The sequence below is a fragment of the Marmota flaviventris genome, chromosome 17 (assembly GCF_047511675.1).
Source record: "Marmota flaviventris isolate mMarFla1 chromosome 17, mMarFla1.hap1, whole genome shotgun sequence".
Lineage (NCBI taxonomy): Eukaryota > Metazoa > Chordata > Mammalia > Rodentia > Sciuridae > Marmota > Marmota flaviventris.
This window is the reverse complement of record NC_092514.1, coordinates 44,335,564-44,355,049: the sequence shown is the minus strand read 5'-3', so window position 1 is coordinate 44,355,049 and position 19,486 is coordinate 44,335,564. Positions and strand designations below refer to the sequence as shown.

Below are 19,486 nucleotides of genomic sequence, written 5' to 3'. Positions count from 1 at the left end.
AATTTTATACAAGTTTTCATAATTTTGTAGATGAAATAAAGTTTCATGATTTGGAATTTTTCCACTTACAGCATCATGTTGGTGCTCAAAAAATTTCACATTTTGTAGAAGTTTGGATTTTCAGATTGAGGATACTTAACCTGTACTCGATTCACAAAAGGAATTCTCTTCTTAGCAACAAACCTTATTGTAGAGACTTGGTAATAGCTCTCCAGCTGAGAGTTTTAAAAAACATTGCTTTTTGGGCACAGTGACGCACGCCTGTGATCCCAGTGGCTAGGGAGGCTGAGGCAGCCTCAGTAAAAAGTGAGGTGCTAAACAATTCAGTGGAACCTTGTCTCTAGGTAATATCAAAAAAGAGCTGGAGATGTGGCTCAGTGGTCGAGTGCTCCTGAGCTCAATTCCTGATACAAAACAACAACAAGAACAACAACAACAAAAAACCATCACCACATTGCTTATACTTCCCCAGATTTAGGTTATTCTGTAAAGTACATCCTATTGTATACATGCTTTTAGGAATTCTCCTGAGCATTTAATATACAATAGCTCTTGTCTGGACTGTTACTGAATACTCATTAATAGAATGTATTTTAGAAGTAAGGAAAATAATAGGAGCAAAGAAAGACATTTTATCTTTTTATGAACTCAACAGAAAGGGTGAGTTTGTTGCCTTTGTCAAATTCTAGATGCTACCCATGTGGTCAGAAAAATAATGGTTACTTTTTTTTAAATATCTGTATTTTTAGTTGTAGAGGGACACAATGCCTTTATTTTATTTTATGTGGTGCTGAGGATTGAATCCAGTGCCTCACATGTGCCAGGTGAGTGCTCTACCACTGAGCCACAGCCACAGCCCCTCATGCTTACTTTTTAAGAGTTAACGATTATATTAATTCAGTTTCTTACAGATCTTTCTTAAGAAATTAGAAAACAGTATAGAACATTGATACTATATATAGATCGAACCGGGCAAATCTACTGTACTATGAAAATTTCCCTATATTCTACACTATATTGTACATGCTTGCTTGTGCTAGGTATTTTTTTAAGAACTTAATGTTCAACATTTCAAATAATCTTTTCAATAACTCTTTGAAAAATCTAGGCCTTTTATTTTTTTTTAAAGAGAGAGAGAGAATTTTTTTTTAATATTTACTTTTTAGTTTTTGGCGGACACAACATCTTTGTTTGTATGTGGTGCTGAGGATTGGACCTGGGCCGCACACATGCCAGGCGAGTGTGCTACTGCTTGAGCCACATCCCCAGCCCTAGGCCTTTTATTATTAAAAGTGAGAGAACCAGGATGGGGTTGTGACTGAGGGGTAGAGTGCCTGCCTAAAGTCTGTAAGGTTCTGGATTTGATCCCCAGGTAAAAAAACAAACAAATAGAAAAGCAAAAATGAAATAAAAAACCCAGAAAGGTTAGCTTAGTAAATAACAGCTTCCTTTTGTTGAATATTTATTACTGCCCTTTATTGAATAAACACTGTGTATATGTATACTTTCATTTTATTTTCCAGAAAACTATAAAGTTGATAATATTATGCACATTTTATAGCTGACTCTATGATAGAGTCTGTTTCTTTTTTTCCTATAACAACTATTTCTAGAAGGTAATTATAGTATTGCATTGATTGCCAGCAAATCTGAATGTGTAGCTCTTATTTTCTTTTTAGCTAAAATCTTTTTTTCATGACAGGCATGGTGGTGCATGCCTGTAATCCCACTAGTTTGGGAGACCAAGGCAGGAGGATTGAGAGTTTAAAGCTACCTTCAGCAACTTAGCAAGGCCCTAAGCAATTTAGCAATGCCCTAAGCAACTTAGTGAGACCCTGTTTTTAAATAAAATATAAAAAGGGCTGGGGATGTGGCTCAGTGGTTAAGTGCCCCTGACCTCAATCCCCAGTAACTCCCCCCAACCCCCACTCCCAAATCCTGTTTCTACACTATTTTTTTCTAGCCTATGGATATATGAAAAGTAATATGCATACTTTATAATAATCAGAATAAGTTAGCTTCATTTAGTAGAATTAAAATAATTTTGTTCTTCATTGTGTGAAACCAGATATCTTCAAGTCATTAAAATTGCATGAAATCACCTATAATCCCTTTGGCTTAGGAGGCTGAGGCAGGAGGATTATTAATCAAAGCCAGCCTCAGAAATTTATCGAGGCCCTAAGCAAGACCCTGTCTCTAAATAAAATACATAAAGGGCTGAGGATGTGACTCAGTGGTTAAGTGCCAAAAAAAAAAAAAGTATGAAATCTTTTTTTTTCTTTATTTTTTTTGGACAGGGTCTCACTAAGTTGCTTAGGGCCCCACTAAGTTGCTGAAGCTATCTTGGAATTTGGGATCCTCCTCCCTCCCTCCACCTCCCGAGCCACTGGGATTACAGGAATGTACTACCACTCCCAGCTGCAGTCACTGTCAATTGAGTGTCTGGGATTGAATTTGAGGCTTCATATGTGCTGAGCATGTGCTCTACCACTGAGCTACACCTCTCAACTCAATGTTGCATGAAATATTATATGCTTTTAAATTTTTAGTTTCTCTTGAAAGGATGGAAGTAGAAATTTATATCAGAGGAAAACAGTTATAAAAATGAACATTTTTTGAGATAAAAAACTGAAAACCTGACAGGTGAGGTGGCACATGCCTGTAATCCCAGCTAAGCAGCAGGATAGCAAGATCTAGACCAGTCTTGGAAATTTAGTGAGACCTTGTCTCAAAATTAAAAAGGACTGGGGGTGTGGCTCAGTGTTAGAGTGCCTTTGGATTCAATCCCTAGTACCACCAAAATACAAACAAAAAACTGAAAACCCTTGAATAGCCACATTTATATTGGGAATTGAACTTAAATATACTATAAACCCCAGCCCCCATCCTTTATCAGTAACATCTGATTTCTAACTTTTGGCTAATGATGGAATAATATTCCAAAAGTTCTTAGATGAAATGCTTTTATCTGTGTCCTCATATTATGTGGGTTTTCCTCTAATTTGCATATTCATGATAATATGAGGCCAAGATTGTTCAGAATTACAGTACTCTTTGCCAAGAAGATCTGGTGGTAGAGTGGAGTAATATATCAACACCCCCACACAGTGTTTCATATGTGTGCTCAGCTTTAGAGCACAAATTGTGCTTCTGTCTTGTTTCTTCCTGACCCAAACTATGTAGTTCAGCCATATGTTAAGCTTCATCTCAGTTGGGGCCTTGAGCCAAGTGATTCTTTAGTTCAGTTTCTTGCTTAAAAAGATATCTTGATGCTAGGCACAGTGGCACATGACTGTAAATTCCAGCAACTGGGGAGACTGCAGCAGAAGGATCATAAGTTTGAGGCCAGCCTTGGCAATATGCTAAGACCTATCTCAAAATAAAAATAAATAAATAAATAAGGACTGGGGATGTTGCTCCGAGGTAGTGAGGCCTGCTGAGTTCAATCCCCAGTGGCAAGGGAAGGGGGAAGCTTGAGACTATATTTTGAGATCCAGACGTATCATTTTAAAAACTTATTTTCACCTAGAAATTGAGTAGACACAATATCTTCATTTTATTTTTATGTGGTGCTGAGGATTGAACCCAGTACCTCATGCATCCTAGGCAAGCACTCTACCTCTGAGCCACAACCACAGCCCGTCAATCTGAAATCTTAATCTCTCTTTAAGTGTTCTTCTTCTTCTTCTTCTTTTTTTTTTTTTTTGGTAGTAGAGCTTGAACCTAGGGGCACTCTACCACTTAGCCACAACTCCAGCTCTTTTAATATTTTTATTTTGAGACAGGGTCTTGCTAATTTTCTTAGGGCCTTGCCAAGTTGCTGAGGCTTGCCTGGAACTTCCAATCCTCCTGCCTTAGCTTCAAAAATTGCTGGGATTACAGGTGTGTGCCACTGAGCTCAGCTAGGCTTCTTAATGAATGTGTAAACTTCTTAAAAGCTTAGTACTGCTTTAATAATTTTCTCAGAAAAAATTAGAAGCATTGAGTACCTTTTTGGACAAACTGGTGATGTGAGGTGATTTAAGATATTAATTGTTCAAGTTAGCTAATTTTTGTTTTCTTGAATCAAAAAGTAATTATCGAGGACAAGGAATATAGCTCTATAGTAGGGCATTTGCCTAGCATGCACAAGACCCTGGTTTCATTTTCCAGCACTTTTTTAAAAAAAAAAAAGTGATTTTATTTATCTTAATATTTATGCATTAAAGATAGAATATCAAAGCCTATATGCCTGTAATCCCAGGTACTCAGGAATCTGAGGCAGGAAGATCAAGGCCAGCCTGGGAATTTAATGAGATAACATCTCAAAATAAAACAATTTTAAAAAGAAAGGACTGAGGGTATAGCCCAGTGGTAGAGTGTTCTGGGTTCAATCCCCAGTATCTCTTAAAAAAAAAAAAAAAAAATCAACCCTAAAGCATTGAAAAAACTTAAGGATCCCATTTCTTAACACAGATGTTCTTTTCTTACATATTACTTAGCAGTTATTTTATTTGTATGTTAAGTTGTAATTATAGAGTACATGACATTTTGGATTCTGCTGTTTTCATCCTGAAAGTACAAACCTAGAACAGAAAGCTAATGGACCATAGTCTCTAATTGCTTTTCTTTTGAATTATGTTTGAAGAGAGGGATAATTTTGAAATTAGGGAGGTAACAAATCATAACCAAAATGTCTTTTTTGAATTAACTTTGAAAACAAATCAGTGTTGAATTGTGTGCAAATAAATGATCCTTATAACCCTGAAAGTCTGTGATTTACTTCTCTAACTTAGAATCTGCATTTTATTTTATTAGTTTTTTTAAATGGCATTTATGTAGACACAAAATTTACCATTTTACCTTTTTCCCCCCAATACTGGGGACTGAATTTAGGGCCTCACATGCTAATCAAGGATTCTAACACTGAGCTACATCCTCAGCCCTTTTTTTTTTTTTAGACAAGGTCTTATTAAGTTATCCTGACTGGCCTAGAACTTGTGATCCTCTTGCTTCAGCTCCTGAGAAGCTGACTCATTTTAGCCTTTATGGGTTTTTTTGTTTATTTGTTTGTTTGTTTTGTGATACTGAGAGTTGAACCTGGGTGTGCTATATATCACTGAGCTACACTCCCAGTATTTTTTTTTTTTAAAGTTGGAACAGGGTCTGCTAAATTGCCCACTCAGTCCTTAAACTTTCAATCCTCCTGCCTCACATTTCCTAGTCACAGGGATCACAGGTGTATACCACCAAGCCCAGCTTATTTTTACCATTCTTATTAGAATTTTAGTTTTTTATTTATTTTTGGTACTGGGGATTGAACCCAGGGGTGCTTTTCCTCTGAGCTACATTCTCAGTCCTTTTCATTTTGAGAGATGTTTTCAATAAGTTGCTGAGCCAGGTCTTAAACTTGGGATTCTCCTGCTTTAGCTCAAATCGGAATTATCTGTATGCTCCAGTGCGTAGTCAATTTGCTTCCTTTTATTTTTTTTTTAATAGTTAATGATATTTTTAAAATTCTAATTTGTTAACATGACAGTAGAATAGATTTTGACATATCCTACATAAATGGAGTATAACTTCTCATTCATCTGGCTGTACATGATGTAGAGTTTACACAGGTGATATAATCATATATGTACATAGGATAATACTGTTCGATTCATTTTATCATTCCTACTCCCATACTCACTCCCCTCCAATTTCCTTCCTTTGTAAGAGTGAATTATATTCTATGTATGTATATATCACATTTTGTTTATTCATCTGTCAATGAACATGAGTTGCTTCTGTCTTTTGGCTATTGTGGCTGTTATATCTGTTTTTAAAGTAAATTTTAAAAGCCTTAAAGTTCTTCTTTTTCTGTTAACATTATTTGAATATAATTAACAAGATCCTCCTGCCTCAACCTCCTAAGCTGCTGGGATTATACTCATCTCCCACTGCTTCCAGCTAGGATTTTATTTCTTAACTACTTTCAGTTTTACTTTTTACTTTGTTTAGTACATAATAAAATTCTACCTAAACGGATCTTGTTCTGTCATGACACTGATTTTTCTTTTACAGAATCATTTTAAAACAGTGCATCTTCCTATCTTTTTATCATACATTTTTTATTTATATTCCAAGAAATTATCTTACTGCTTTTCTAAAAACACATAAAAGTGCACAAATACTGCAGAAGGATTGTGAAAAAGTAGATAAATATATAAATGAATAAGCAACTTTCACCTTGTAATAACTATTAGCTTTTTTTCCCCCTTTAGTACTGAGGATTGAACTCAGGAGGCACTCTACCACTGAACTGCATCCCCATCTTCCTGTCTTTGTCTCTGGAGTAGCTGGGATTACAGATGTTTGCCACTGTGCCTATTAACTTTTTGGTTGTAGTCTTGTGACAGTTTTTCAAGAGATGTCATATATATATATATCATACAGTATAACTTTTAATTCTTATTAATAATAATTTCCTATCATTATTTTCTGTTAACCTTTCCTTTTAGCATAAATGGCATCTTCATTGTATCTAAACTAATTAATTTGAATCATTGGATTTTTTTGTTGCTTTGGAATTTATATAAACAATCTATTGTTATTATATTATTATAATTATTACATGCATAAGTATAGGTAATTTTAGAGGGGAGTTTTTAAAATTTTTTAGGAGGTGGCCTTGAATTCCTGGGGTCAAATTATTCTCCTCCCTGTGCCTCCCAGATAACTGGGACTCAAGTATGTGCCACTTCCTCTAGCAGGAGAATATTTTTTATGTTTCTTTCCCTTCTGTGTCTTAAGAACCAAATGTTTGAATTACAGTAAACTAGCATAAATTATGAAATCAGTCATATGAAGTAATTAATTAAAGTTATATATTTGTATGCTTTTTCTCTAAGCAGGTTGGCAACATTGTACAAATCACCAAGCCAAAAGGAATCCACAGTACTGTTTCAGATCACAGTCAGTATTTTTTGATTAGTGGGATTTTGGTGTGGTGGGCAGTAATTATCTGAAGAGATCATTTACAGATTGCTTTTGTTAGCTTCTGTAGGCAGCAAACATATTTGAGGACAGCTTTTGATGTTTAGAACATCCCCCAAATAGTTGTATATACAGAATATTGTAGTCATAATTGGACTAAAATTTATTCTTAAGAACAGAGGAAATACTTATTTTGGGGTAGTATGTTCCATGGCATATGTAATGTCAGTATATTAAAGATTTTTAAAGTGAAAGTTGTTGGAGATTTTCAGAAAAGAAAAAATACCAACATTACCTTTTTTTTGGTCTGTAGATATTATAGATCTATCATAGCCACCAAATATAGTACACTTTAAAATGTTAATTTTCTTGTGAATTAACATCATAGAACATACATATTTGGCTGAAATATGCATATTTATCAACATTGCTGAGCCCAAGTATATCTTGGCATCTCATTTTTATAAGGACAAAAACAGAAATGGAGATTCTGCAGCTGAATTAACCATTTAATTTTTGCACTACCCAGGTGCATTTGAAAAAGCCTATTTGGAAAACTTTTTATTTTAGAAGTATTTAATTGTGAAAATAAATTTGTAAAGTACCTAAGAATTAGTACAAACTATTTCATGTTTTCCAACATAGCTACCATAAAGTTTCTGAGGATTGTTCTTTAGAGAACTTCTGATTGTTCTTTAGAGAACTTTTGTTTTTGTTTTTAGGGTGCTTGGGAGCCTCACCACTGAGCTACATATACTTACAGTCCTAAAAAACTTTTTTTTTTTTTTTTTTAATTTAAGTACTGGGTATTGAACCCAGGGGCACTTAACCACTGAGCCTCATCACTAGCCCCTTTTAATATTTTATTTAGAGATGGGATGTCACTAAGTTGCTAGAGCCTCGCTAAGTTGCTGAGGCTGATTTTGAACTTGCAATCCTTCTGTCTTGGCCTCCCAAGCTGCTGGGATTACAGGAGTGTTCCGCTGTGCCTGGCCTAGAAGATATTTTTATAATGTAGTGTTTTTTCTGTATTTGTGGTAAATAAGTATTCAATATAATCCTGGCTTGGACCAGCCACAAGGCTTATCATAACTCTTCATTCACAATGGTTAATAAATTCTATCTCAAGAAAAAAGTAGCTATCATACTTAAAAATATTTGTCTACCAGTCTTTATTTTAAATGTTCTTAAAACATGTTTGTATATTTTTTCATTTTTCAGCCTCAGGGATTTAGAGATGCTGTTGCCACAGAAGGTTCATCGAGTACCCGGAAAAGGTCACGAGAACCAGAGGAAGAACAGTAACCCCAAAACAAATCTACAATATACAAATATATTGATGTGAAATTCATTGTTTATAAGTAGTATACTCATTACTTTAAAGTATAAACACAATAACATGAATGAATCAGGATTATATGAAGTAAATGGGAAAAGTATTTAAGGGATGTGATTCTCTGAAAAATGTTTTCTAAAGCAGTGTTCTACAATTACATTTTGCTTTGGTTTCATTTTCAGTAGCATTCAGTAAGAGGTAACATAGGTATTACATTTTCCAACTGTGGAAAGCTACTCGCGTGTGGCCAATCTGAATTTACTGTTCAGACTAGTAAATTTTTTTTCCCAATTGCTTAGGAAAATCATAGGAATAAAGGATTTTTAAAATATTATTTGTTCTCTTTTTTTTTCAATTTTTTTTTAGTTTTTGATGGACTTTTATTTTATTTATTTATATATGGTGCTGAGAATTGAACCCTGTGCTCCACACATGCCAAGCAATTACGCGACCACTGAGCCCCAGCCCTCTTACTTGTTCTCTTTAAATGAAATTTTAATAATTCTTTAAAATAACCTGGTTTTTTTTTTGACTGTAAAGTAAAAACCATGAGTCAGCATATCCTGTTCAGTTTTATGGGTAGGATGCAAATTTTAGATGATCAAATTGAATTTAATGAATTCAGTTCTAAAATCTAAGCCATTTGTTTAATTTTTGTTATTTTAAAATGTTACAAGAAAGATTTTGATGCAGTTATCTAGAAATTGTTTAAAACATTTTAGAGTAAGGTTATAAGCCTGCAATTATTTATTTTTACATTTTGAAGCATGATGTTATTCATTCTAGAATTATAGATGTGTTGACATTTTTCTTTGAATAATCTTAACCCTGCTTGAATAAATTAAAATTTTGGATTTTTGAGTGTTTTCCAAATCATATAAAAATGTCTGGTACTTGATTCTTAATATTTCTGAATACATTTACAAAATTTACTTTGTTTCCTATATAGAAAGAAAGAAAAATTATTTTTTTCTTTTGAATGTTGGGAGTCAAACCCATGCCCTTGCCCATGCTAGGCAAGTGCTCTACCACTGAGCCATGGTGCAGCTTCCTTAGCTCTTGTTTTTTGTTTTGTTTTGGTACTGAGGATTAAACCTGTAGTGCTTTACCATTGAGCTACTTCCCCAGACCTTTTTGTTTTTTATTTGAAGACAGGGTCTTTCTGAGTTGCTTAGGGTCTCACTAAATTGCTGAAGCTGGCCTCAAACTTTTTTTTTGGTACTGGGGATTACTCGGGGGCATTTAACCACTGAGCCATATCCCTAGCCCTTTTTTGTATTTTATTTAGAGACATGGCCTTGATAATTTGCTGAGGCTGGCTTTGAACTCACAATCTTCCTGTCTCAGCCTCCTGAACCTCTGGGATTACAGGTGTGTGCCATTGTACCCAGCTGGCCTCAAACCTTTGATCCTCCTACCTCAGCGAGTTGCTGGTATTACAGGCATGCACTGTCACACAGGGCCTCCTTATTTCTTTGAAAGCTTAATTTTTCAAAGATTATTATTTCTTCTTCAGTTTGTAAACTTTTCCCCTAGCATTTTCTGTTACTTGGTTTTAATTCATAATGATGTGATATTATACCTATTGTCCCCAGTTTATGAGCTTAGAAGTTTAGTAGTCTTACTTTCTGGCAGACCAGTGCTTCATGCAGGCTTTATCTTGTAGTTAGTAAGGTAAATTGAAAAGATGTATATTGCCTTACTCAATTTCATGCCATTGCTATTATCATCCTTTCTGGTGATTTTTTTTTTTTTAACATACGTAAATATAAAGGTTCATGGGGGTAAGTGTTATTGTGAGGTAGTAGAAACTAAGAGGTGGGGCCTAGTGAGAGATTTCTTTTTTTTTTTTTTAAATATCAGGGATTGAACCCAGAGCCACATATATAATTTTTTTAAATATATTTTTTAGATTTAGGTGGATACAATATCTTTATTTTATTTTTATGTGGTGCTGAGGATCGAACCCAGTGCCTCACACATGCTAGGCAAGCACTCTACCACTTGAGCCACAACCCCAGCCCTGGCCTTTTATATTTTTGAGACAAGTTTTCATTAAGTTGTTCAGGTCCTCACTAAGTTGCTAAGGCTGGCTTTGAACTTGAAGTCCTCCTGCTTTAGCCTCTTGAGCCACTGGGATTATACGTGTATGCCACTGTACCTGCCATAGTAAGAGATCTTTATGTTATTGAAGGGATGCCCCAAAAGGATTTGGGACCCCAGTTTCTCCTTTTTTTTCTCTTTTGTTTCCTGACTATGAGCTGTGCAGTTTTGCTCTGCCAGTTTTGCTCTTGCCATTGCCATCCAGCACCCCCATTGGAGACCTAAAATAAATGGGTCCTCCTGATCATGGACTAGAACCTCCGAAACTGTGTGCCAAAACAAACGTTTTTTTTTTTTTAATAAGTCGCTTATCTCAGGAGTTTGTTATAGTGATGGAAAGCTAACATAAATACATTTGCACACATACATAGAAAACATTTTCATTGTTCTTTTTAAAAATATCAGTTTAGTATATTATCATTCCTTGGCTATAGTTAATACAACACAGGCTGTTTAATACAGTTTACTTTAAAAATTATTCATTCTGGGTTTGAGGTTGTGGCTCAGTAGTAGAATGCTTGCCTAGCATATGTGAGGCACTGGGTTCGATCCTCAGCACCACATAAAAATCAGGAAATAAAATGAAGGTATTGTGTTCATCTACAACTAAAAAACATTTTTTTTTAAATTATTCATTCTGGAAAGAATAAATACTCTAAATTTTGCTCTTTGAGAAACCCTTTCTACACTTATATACTTGGAAAATCAGTTTGATTCCAAGTAAGTTATTAAAGTTATAGTATATAATAAAATATAGAGGTTAAAGGCTCACATAGGGCTGGGGCTGGAGCTCAGTAACAGAGCACTTGCCTAGCATGTGTGAGGCACTGGGCTTAATTCTTAGTACCACATAAAAATAAATAAAAGAAAGGCATTCTGTCCATCTACAATTACAAAAAAAATTAATTAAAAAGATTCACATAATCTAATTCAGGGTTTTGTTTTGTTTAGGACAGAGCTTAACATTTCAAATGCAGATAGAGATCTATGTTGCTGGATAAAACAGAAATTATCCCACCAACATCTTTCATCATAAATTTAAGTTTTTTCAAATGTGCTTGTGTGTGTGTGTGTGTGTGTGTGTGTGTGTGTGTGTGTGTGGTGGGGATATATGTTTATACAGTGCTTTGTTATTATTACTTTTTAATATTTGTTTTTAGGTGTTGATGGACCTTTATTTTATTCACTTATGTATATGTGGTGCTGAAAATCAAACCCAGGGCCTCTCACATGCTAGGCAAGTACTCTACCACTGAGCCACAACTCCAGCTCACTATGTAGTGCTTTATTATTTATGGAGCACTTTTACATCATTCATTGTTTTAACACTTTTATAAGATAGATGTGATAGTTTGTCCTATCTGCTTTTTTCCTTTCTTCTTTACATCTATCCATCAATGCTTAACACATTTAACTACTACTTATTGAATATTTCAAATAAGATTTCTACTTTTTTAATATTTATTTTTTAGTTATAGGTGGACACAATATCTTTATTTTATTTTTTAAATGTACACCTAATTTGCATTAGTTATGTTCTTGGTGTAATGCAACCATCACCAGTATTTCCAAAACTTTTCATCGCCCCTAAACAGAAACTGAACCTATTAGGTAATAATTCTTCATTCTTCTTTCCTCCAGTTCCTGGTAATCATTTTATGTTTTTATGAATTTGCTAAATTCAAATACTTCATTTAAGTGGAATCATATAATAATTTTTCTTTTGTCTCCAGTCTATTTCATTCTGCATGATTTTAAGCTTCGTCCATATTGTGGCATTCCTATTTATGGTTAAATAGTATTCTATTTTATGTATACACTATATTTTATCCATCTGTTGCTAGACATTTGGATTATTTCTAAAGTGTTTTAGTAGTTTATAAGTTTTTATAAAATAATACCTTTTTTGTTTTCTGAAACTTATGGACTTTCATTGCTAACCAGGTTTAGGGTAGGTAGCTGATTTAGCTTTGGAATATTTAATTTAATCATAATTCATTTTCATTCTGTAGTTATTTTTTATTTTCCCTTTAGTTATTGTTTTTTATTTTTCTTAGTAGTGTTTTTACTAAAATATTTGCATCTTAATGATAAAATTATAGTATAATGTGACAGAAAGATCATAAGAATAGATTTACAAGACTTGCATTCTAATTCCAGTTGAGACATTAACAAATCATGTCAATTTTGGCATCTTTATTTTGTCATGTCTTTATCTTATTTATAAGCAAGCTAGTACTAAGTGATTGCTTAATTTCATTGGTCTAAATTTTGTGGTTTCTATTTCTGTAGAGGTATTATTAAATATTTACTTTAAATGATCAATACTGAAAATATTGAAAAGAGTCCAGTATAAATACATTTTTATACTTAGGTTCCCATTGTAAGAAATTGAATTTCAGTTTTGAGATGCAAAGTTGAAATATTCTGTTGTTTAAAAAAAAAACAGTTGCAGAAGAGAGGCTGGCTGTTCATAATATGTATTTTTAGTTAACATCAGTGCCTAAATTTACTGTTACTGTTAAAATTTACAGAACATTTTGCTCCCTCAGAACTGATTTTGGCATAAAATATGTTGACAAGATTTCATGTATTTTTGACCACAGTATATTCCTTTGCCTCTTTTCCAATTTTGTTCACCATTGACATACGCCCTTCTGTGATTCAACTATCCATTTGATTCTCATTATGTGTAGTAAAATGTGAGTTTTTAAACACACCATTACTCTGTGATTTTATGTTTTACTTATTCTGTGAGGATATAAAACTTGGGTTCCCTCAGAAGGGTTTGGGAACTCACAGAAATTGTATTATTCTAACCTATTTTCTTTTTTTTTTAATTTTTATTGTGGGTTGTTCAAAACATTACAAATTTCTTGACATATCATATTCCACACTTTGATTCAAGTGGGTTATGAACTCCCACCTTCACCCCATACACAGATCCTATTTTCAAAATTAAAAACTACAAGATAAAAGACAAAGGCCAATAGCCATATAATATAAAGAAAATTTGTATCAAGAAGTCTTGTCAATCAAGGCTCAGAGAAAAGCTAATCGATTACATACACAACTGATCTAATGATAGAAAGTCTACCAGTTCTTTTGGTACTGATTGAACCCCAGAGCCCTTAACCACTTGAGCCGTATCCCCAGCCCTTTTTTTCATTTTTTTTTAAAGTTGTCATTGGACCTTTTTTATTTATTTATATTTTTTAAATACTTACTTTTTAGTTGTATGCAATACCTTTATTTTTTTATTTATTTTTAATTTTATTTATTTTTAATTTTTAATTAAAGTGGTGCTAAGGATTGAACCCCAGGGTGTCGCATGTGCTAGGCGAGCGCTGTACTGCTGAGCCACAACTCCAGCCCCTGGACTTTTATTTTATTTATATGTGGTGCTGAGAATTGAACCTAGTGCCTCACACATGCTAGGCAAGTACTCTCCCATTGAACTTCAACCCCCAGCCCTTATTTTTCATTTTGAAACAGCGTCTCACTAAGTTACTGAGGCTGGCCTTGAACTTGCCATCCTCCTGCCTCAGCCTCCTGAGCTGTTGTTTTTTTTTTTTAACGAGAGAGAGAGACAATTTTTTTAATATTTTTTTTTTTAGTTTTTGGCGGACACAACATCTTTGTTTGTATATGGTGCTGAGCATCGAACCCCGGCCGCACGCATGCCAGGCGAGCGCGCTACCACTTGAGCCACATCCCCAGCCCTCCTGAGCTGTTTTGATTATAGGTATGCAACATCACACCCAGTTCTATTTTTAATTTAACACTCACATCTTAAATAACATACACACTATTCTGCACTTTTCTTTTTTGTATCAGCAATTGTAGAATTTTCTCAATTAAAATATCACTGAATGGCATTTTATTGAATGATTACTATTATTTAATCACTTTTATGAGGTTGGATATTGAGATTCATTTTTTTTTAGAGAGAGAGAGAGAGAGATAATTTTTTTTTATATTTATTTTTTTTAGTTTTCAGCGGACACAACATCTTTGTACGTGGTGCTGAGGATCGAACCCGGGCCGCACGCATGCCAGGCGAGTGCGCTATCGCTTGAGCCACATCCCCAGCCCTTGAGATTCATTTTTTAAATAAAGACATAAGGAATTGTTCAGAATGTATATGCATTTAAAATTTTGACAGATGTTACCAAATTGTCTTCCTGAGACATTGCCAGTTTATACTTCCATCAGTGATTTTTGAGAGTGGCCTCACTTTTTTTTTTTTTCTTGTAGTTGTAGATGGACATCATGCCTTTATTTTATTTGCTTATTATTGTACATAGTGCTAAGGATTGAAACCAGTGTCTCACACATGCTAGGTAAGCGCTCTGCCACTGAGCCCCAGCCCCAGCCCAAGAGTGGCCTCACTCTTGATAAGACATTGTTTTGGTTTTTTTGCCAGCTTGCTAGTTTTTAAATGACATCTCATATTGTGATTTTACATTTTTTTAGTTGTATAAAAACTATCCTGACTTGATGCCATTAAATATTTAATCGTAACCAAGTGTTATTCCATGTAAATTATCAACTGGTTAATAATTGGATTTCCCAGTTAAAGGCAGATCAGTGCAAATGTCTGGTCTCCTTTGAATTAATAGTTCTCACTGTAAATTCATAGCTGTCATTGTGGTTTTTATGTATTGATTTTATGTATTATAATAGTTAATATCCACACGTTTCTGAGCCTCCAAGTCCAACTTGCTGAACTTTGTCATAAATTCATTAATGTAAAAGTTTGGTAGTTCTTTAGCACTCCTGCCATCAGGAGATGGAGTATATTATGTTCTCTTGAATTTAAAAGAGGCCCAGTTACTGTTTTGACTAGTAGAGTAACATAAAAGTAATGATATTGATTTATGATACTAGGTCATAAAAAGCTATGTATCTTATGTCTTATTGATGGGAACACTCACTTTTGAAGCCCAAGCCACCATATAATAAATGTGGCTACCCCAAGCCATCATGTTGGATATATTATGTGTAGACATTACAGTTGACAGTCCTCACTGAGCTCTTGGCCATCAGCTAGTATCAACTGCCAGTTTAGCAACACAATCAAATTAATATCTTGAAAAAATACTTACATGTTAATCATTGTTTACTCACTGTTTTTTTAATGAAAAATGTATAATGTGAGTAAGTCATCTTGGACATCATGCCCAGTTGAGGCTCCAGATACTCTATCCCAACTACTATCTGACTGTAACCTCCTGAGACCTGCATGTGAGAATCACCTAGTTGAGCCCAGTCAACCTACAGGGTTATGAAACATAGTATAGTTTTGTAGCTACTCAGATTTGGGATAGTTTGTCTTGTACCAGTAGGTAACTGGCATAGCCACCTGAGAGCCTCTCTGCTGGATCTTACCAAATTGTATCTTCAGGTGCCTTCTGAGAATTTCAGATCTTTATTCCCACAGATACCATTCTTTCCTGTACTATCATTATGTTCCATTGCCCAACTGATTTCAGCCTTTAATCTCTTATTCAATTCATCCTGCACTCATCTGAAAGAATATTTGCTTATTTATATATTTATTTTTTACAGCTCCCTGAGAGTAGTCTTGAACTTACAATCCTCTTGCCTCAGCCTCCTGAAGTGCTGGGATTACAGCCATGTGCTATCATGCCTGGCTTAAATTTTCTTAAAACAGTTTTTTTCTTTTAATCTTTGTTTCTTTCCAATTCAGTACCCTGAAACAATAATTATAATTCTGTCTCCCTAAATATAATTTTGAATGTTTGCCCATAGACTTTATATCATATAGTCTTAACATTATTGGCCTGTATTTCCAGAAATTAAGAAATTTCAGAATTTTTATATAACAATTTTAAATATTTGAAAAAAAATTTTACGTGTGAAAGACCCAAGTGTTTTGCATACATATTTTAATTTGCTGCCTTTGTGCAAATAACTGATGTATTGTTATTTGGTATAGAGATTCATCAATTTTTTTTTTGGTTGGGGGTACAAGGTATTGAACCCAGGGGTGCTTTGCCACTGAGCAACCCTATTTTATTTTGAGACAGTTTTGCCAAGTTACCAGGGCAGGCCTCAAACTTGGGTTCCTCCTTCTTTAGCCTCCTGAGTTGCTAGGATTTCAGGTATGCACTATTATGACCAGTTGAGTTTCATCAAATCTTAATCCTCATCTTGCAGAATTATTGGAAACCTTGTGTGCTGTATTGGTGCCAGATATGTCATTTATAGATTACTCCTTCACAAGGCTGCAAACCACTTCATATGCCCAAATCATTTCCTTTCTGGAAAGGATACATTATGTCAGCATGGTTACCATGTGTGGTAATTGATAATGTCTGTGCCACATGGCTTACTTCTACCCTTGTCCAACACAGCTCTTCTACCACCTATGATTACCATATGGTACCGCACTCTAGGTTAATGGAATCATTTCCATCTTCCCTTCTAGTCACAAATGTCATTATGGCTCAATTCCATCAGCTCAACTAAGAATAAAGTATTCATTACTATCTAAGCATGGAAAACACCTTTGTGAACAGTTTTCACATTTAGTTGCCTGTTAAATTTTTATTTAAAAAAGCAGCTGGGTTTTTGTTTTCATTTGCTCTAGTCATCTGCTGACTAGAATAGGGAGATGATCAATATCATTCTGAATGCTTACATATATATATTCTACGTAAAAAATAATTAAAAATTAGGTGATAATAAGGGTAAATTTTTACCAACATTTTCTGATTTTTATAAAGTGAAAACTGGTAGCAAAATATTGACAGATTTTTTTTTCAGTCAGTTCACCTTAGAAAAGTCATTCATTATATCCATTAACTTTTTTGTTGTTTCTTTTTTTTTTGTTTTTGGTGCTGGGGATTGAACCCTGGGCCTAGTTCATTTGAGGGAAGCAGTCTACCAACTGAGATATCTCCCCAGCTCTTAGAAAAGTCATTCATTATAGAAGGAACATGTCACATGTTAGCCATTTATGGCACCATCATCAAATTACCATCAACCCTTGCTGCCTTCCTCTTTTGTAAGGATATCATAAAAAGTACAAAAATAGTTTTTATTGTTCAAACAACTACATAAGATAATAAAAATTGTTAATTTTTTTTTAGTTGTAGTTGGACACAGTACCTTTATTTTATTTATTTATTTATTTTTTGTGGCCTTGAGGATTGAACCCAGCGCCTCACACGTATTAGGCGAGGACTCTACCACTGAGCCACAACCTCAGCCCCAAGAAAAAGTGTTATTAATGGTTAAAACTTTAAGGAAAAGGTTAGAAATTAGTGAAATTTAGTATATGTGGACCTATTAATATTGGAAGAGTACTTTAATTTTTGAACAGTTGCCTGTAATTTGATCATATTAGCCAGCAATAGAAAAGTAATAAATTATAGCAGTGATGTTTTTGCAAGTAAGTGGGGATGATTTAAAAATTATATTAGTGTTGGGTGTGGTTGTGCACACTTGTAATCCCAGCAACTCAGGAGGCTGAGGCTGAGGCAGTATGATTGCAAATTAGGGGTGAGCCTTAGCAACTTAGACTGTGTCAAAAAATTTGAAAAGTTAGGGATATAGCTCAATGGTAGAGCACCCCTAGGTTTAATCCCCAGTATGACAAAAACAAAACAAAAAAACCCACCATATACAATTGGTTTGGGAATTAGAACAGGAAGTTTCCAATTTAAAAAATTTCTATTTGCTCAGTTGGTTTTTCAGTGGCCAGATATTCTGTTGCTCCCTACTAATCAGTTTGACAACAGTTTTTTTTTTTTTTTTGGTACTGGGGTACTAAACACTCCAGGGGTGCTTACCACTGAGTGACATCCCTAGCCCTTTTGATTTTCTGAGATGGTCTCCTAAATTGCTAAGAGCCTCAACCTCTGGAGGCTCTGGGATTAATACAACTAGCTAAATTAATATTTTTAAAATGATATATTAGTTATCCTTCAGTTTGTTTTTGTGGAGGTAGAGGTTGAACCCAGGGTCTCATGCATGCTAAGCAAGCATTCTGCTACTGAGCTGTACCCCAATCTTCCTCCTTCAGTTTTCAAATATGGATTTTAAAATACACATTTTTATATTTCTACTTCACATTCATCATTAGGCCTAGCCTTAAAATATTTGCATAGGCATTGATCTGTAGGCCACTGGACATGAGGTATATGTGTTTTATTATAACTTAAAAATATAAAACTCCAGTATTTTAAAACATTTAAGTTACTACTTGAGACATGGTTTTAGCTTCATATCAATGACTTTTTGCAATTAGCAACATGAAAATTGATGGGACTTTTGAAAATAGCATTTCTGTTTTTGCCTATAAACAGATAAAACAGGCTTTTATTTTTTTTTTTAATTTTAAATTTTTGGACTAGAGATTGAACCCAGGGGCACTCAACTACTGAGCCACATCCCAAGCCCTTTTAATTTTTATTTTGAGACAGGGTCTCTCTAGGTTGCTTAGGGCCTTGCTAAGTTGCTGAGGCTGTCTTTGAACTTGTGATCCTCCTGTGTCAGCCTCCCGAGTCACTGGCATTACAGCCACCCAGTCCCATAAGACTTCTTGACAGTGGTAAAATTATCCTACATAGCTTCTCTTAGATCCTAGCACTGTTCTCAGGAATCTTCGAGCAAAGCTGCTTTGTCAAATGGATGCAACAGGATCCATATCGATCTTTGTGAAGGAATATCTTAAAGCAAACACGCCTCACATTTATAGTAATGAAGAGATGTGGGCTTTTTCTTTTACTCTTAGAAGTAATGTTTCACCAACATATATCATTTCCCTTTGATATGTGGGTTGACTCATAAGATTAATGTCACAAATGTCATCTAAATGAGGGAGGCAACTACATTAGGAAGTAGGAAGGTGTAGGTTGATATGAATTGTTACAGTTGACAGCTATGTACTCTTGAACTGAATGTCATTATGTCAAATTCTGAGATATTAACAGTGGTTGGAATGTAAAACTGTGGACATTTAGGTTTGCAGCCTAAAAAGTTTTGTCAATCTTTCCTAGACATTTGAAATGGAAATGAACAGGTGGATTGAAAACAAAGACAAATGAGTTTAAAGGCTTT

General features: G+C 34.5%; 1 protein-coding gene and 1 long non-coding RNA gene across 2 annotated transcripts in view; both read left to right on the top strand.

Annotated features, from left to right (window-relative positions):
* The window catches only part of LOC139701325 (DNA repair protein RAD51 homolog 3), a 32,788-nt gene extending 24,161 nt beyond the window's left edge, over positions 1 to 8,627 (top strand). Inside the window, exons 8-9 of the mRNA XM_071603125.1 lie at positions 6,876 to 6,936; positions 8,179 to 8,627. Coding sequence (XP_071459226.1) covers positions 6,876 to 6,936; positions 8,179 to 8,262 — 145 coding nt within the window. The 3' untranslated portion in view covers positions 8,263 to 8,627. The remainder of the gene's footprint in view (positions 1 to 6,875; positions 6,937 to 8,178) is intronic.
* A 565-nt stretch (positions 8,628 to 9,192) lies between these two features.
* LOC139702309 (uncharacterized) lies at positions 9,193 to 15,065 on the top strand. The gene is made up of 3 exons (XR_011704898.1): positions 9,193 to 11,633; positions 14,014 to 14,141; positions 14,390 to 15,065. It is a non-coding gene; the product is annotated as an uncharacterized lncRNA (long non-coding RNA).
* The last annotated feature ends 4,421 nt before the right edge of the window (positions 15,066 to 19,486 follow it).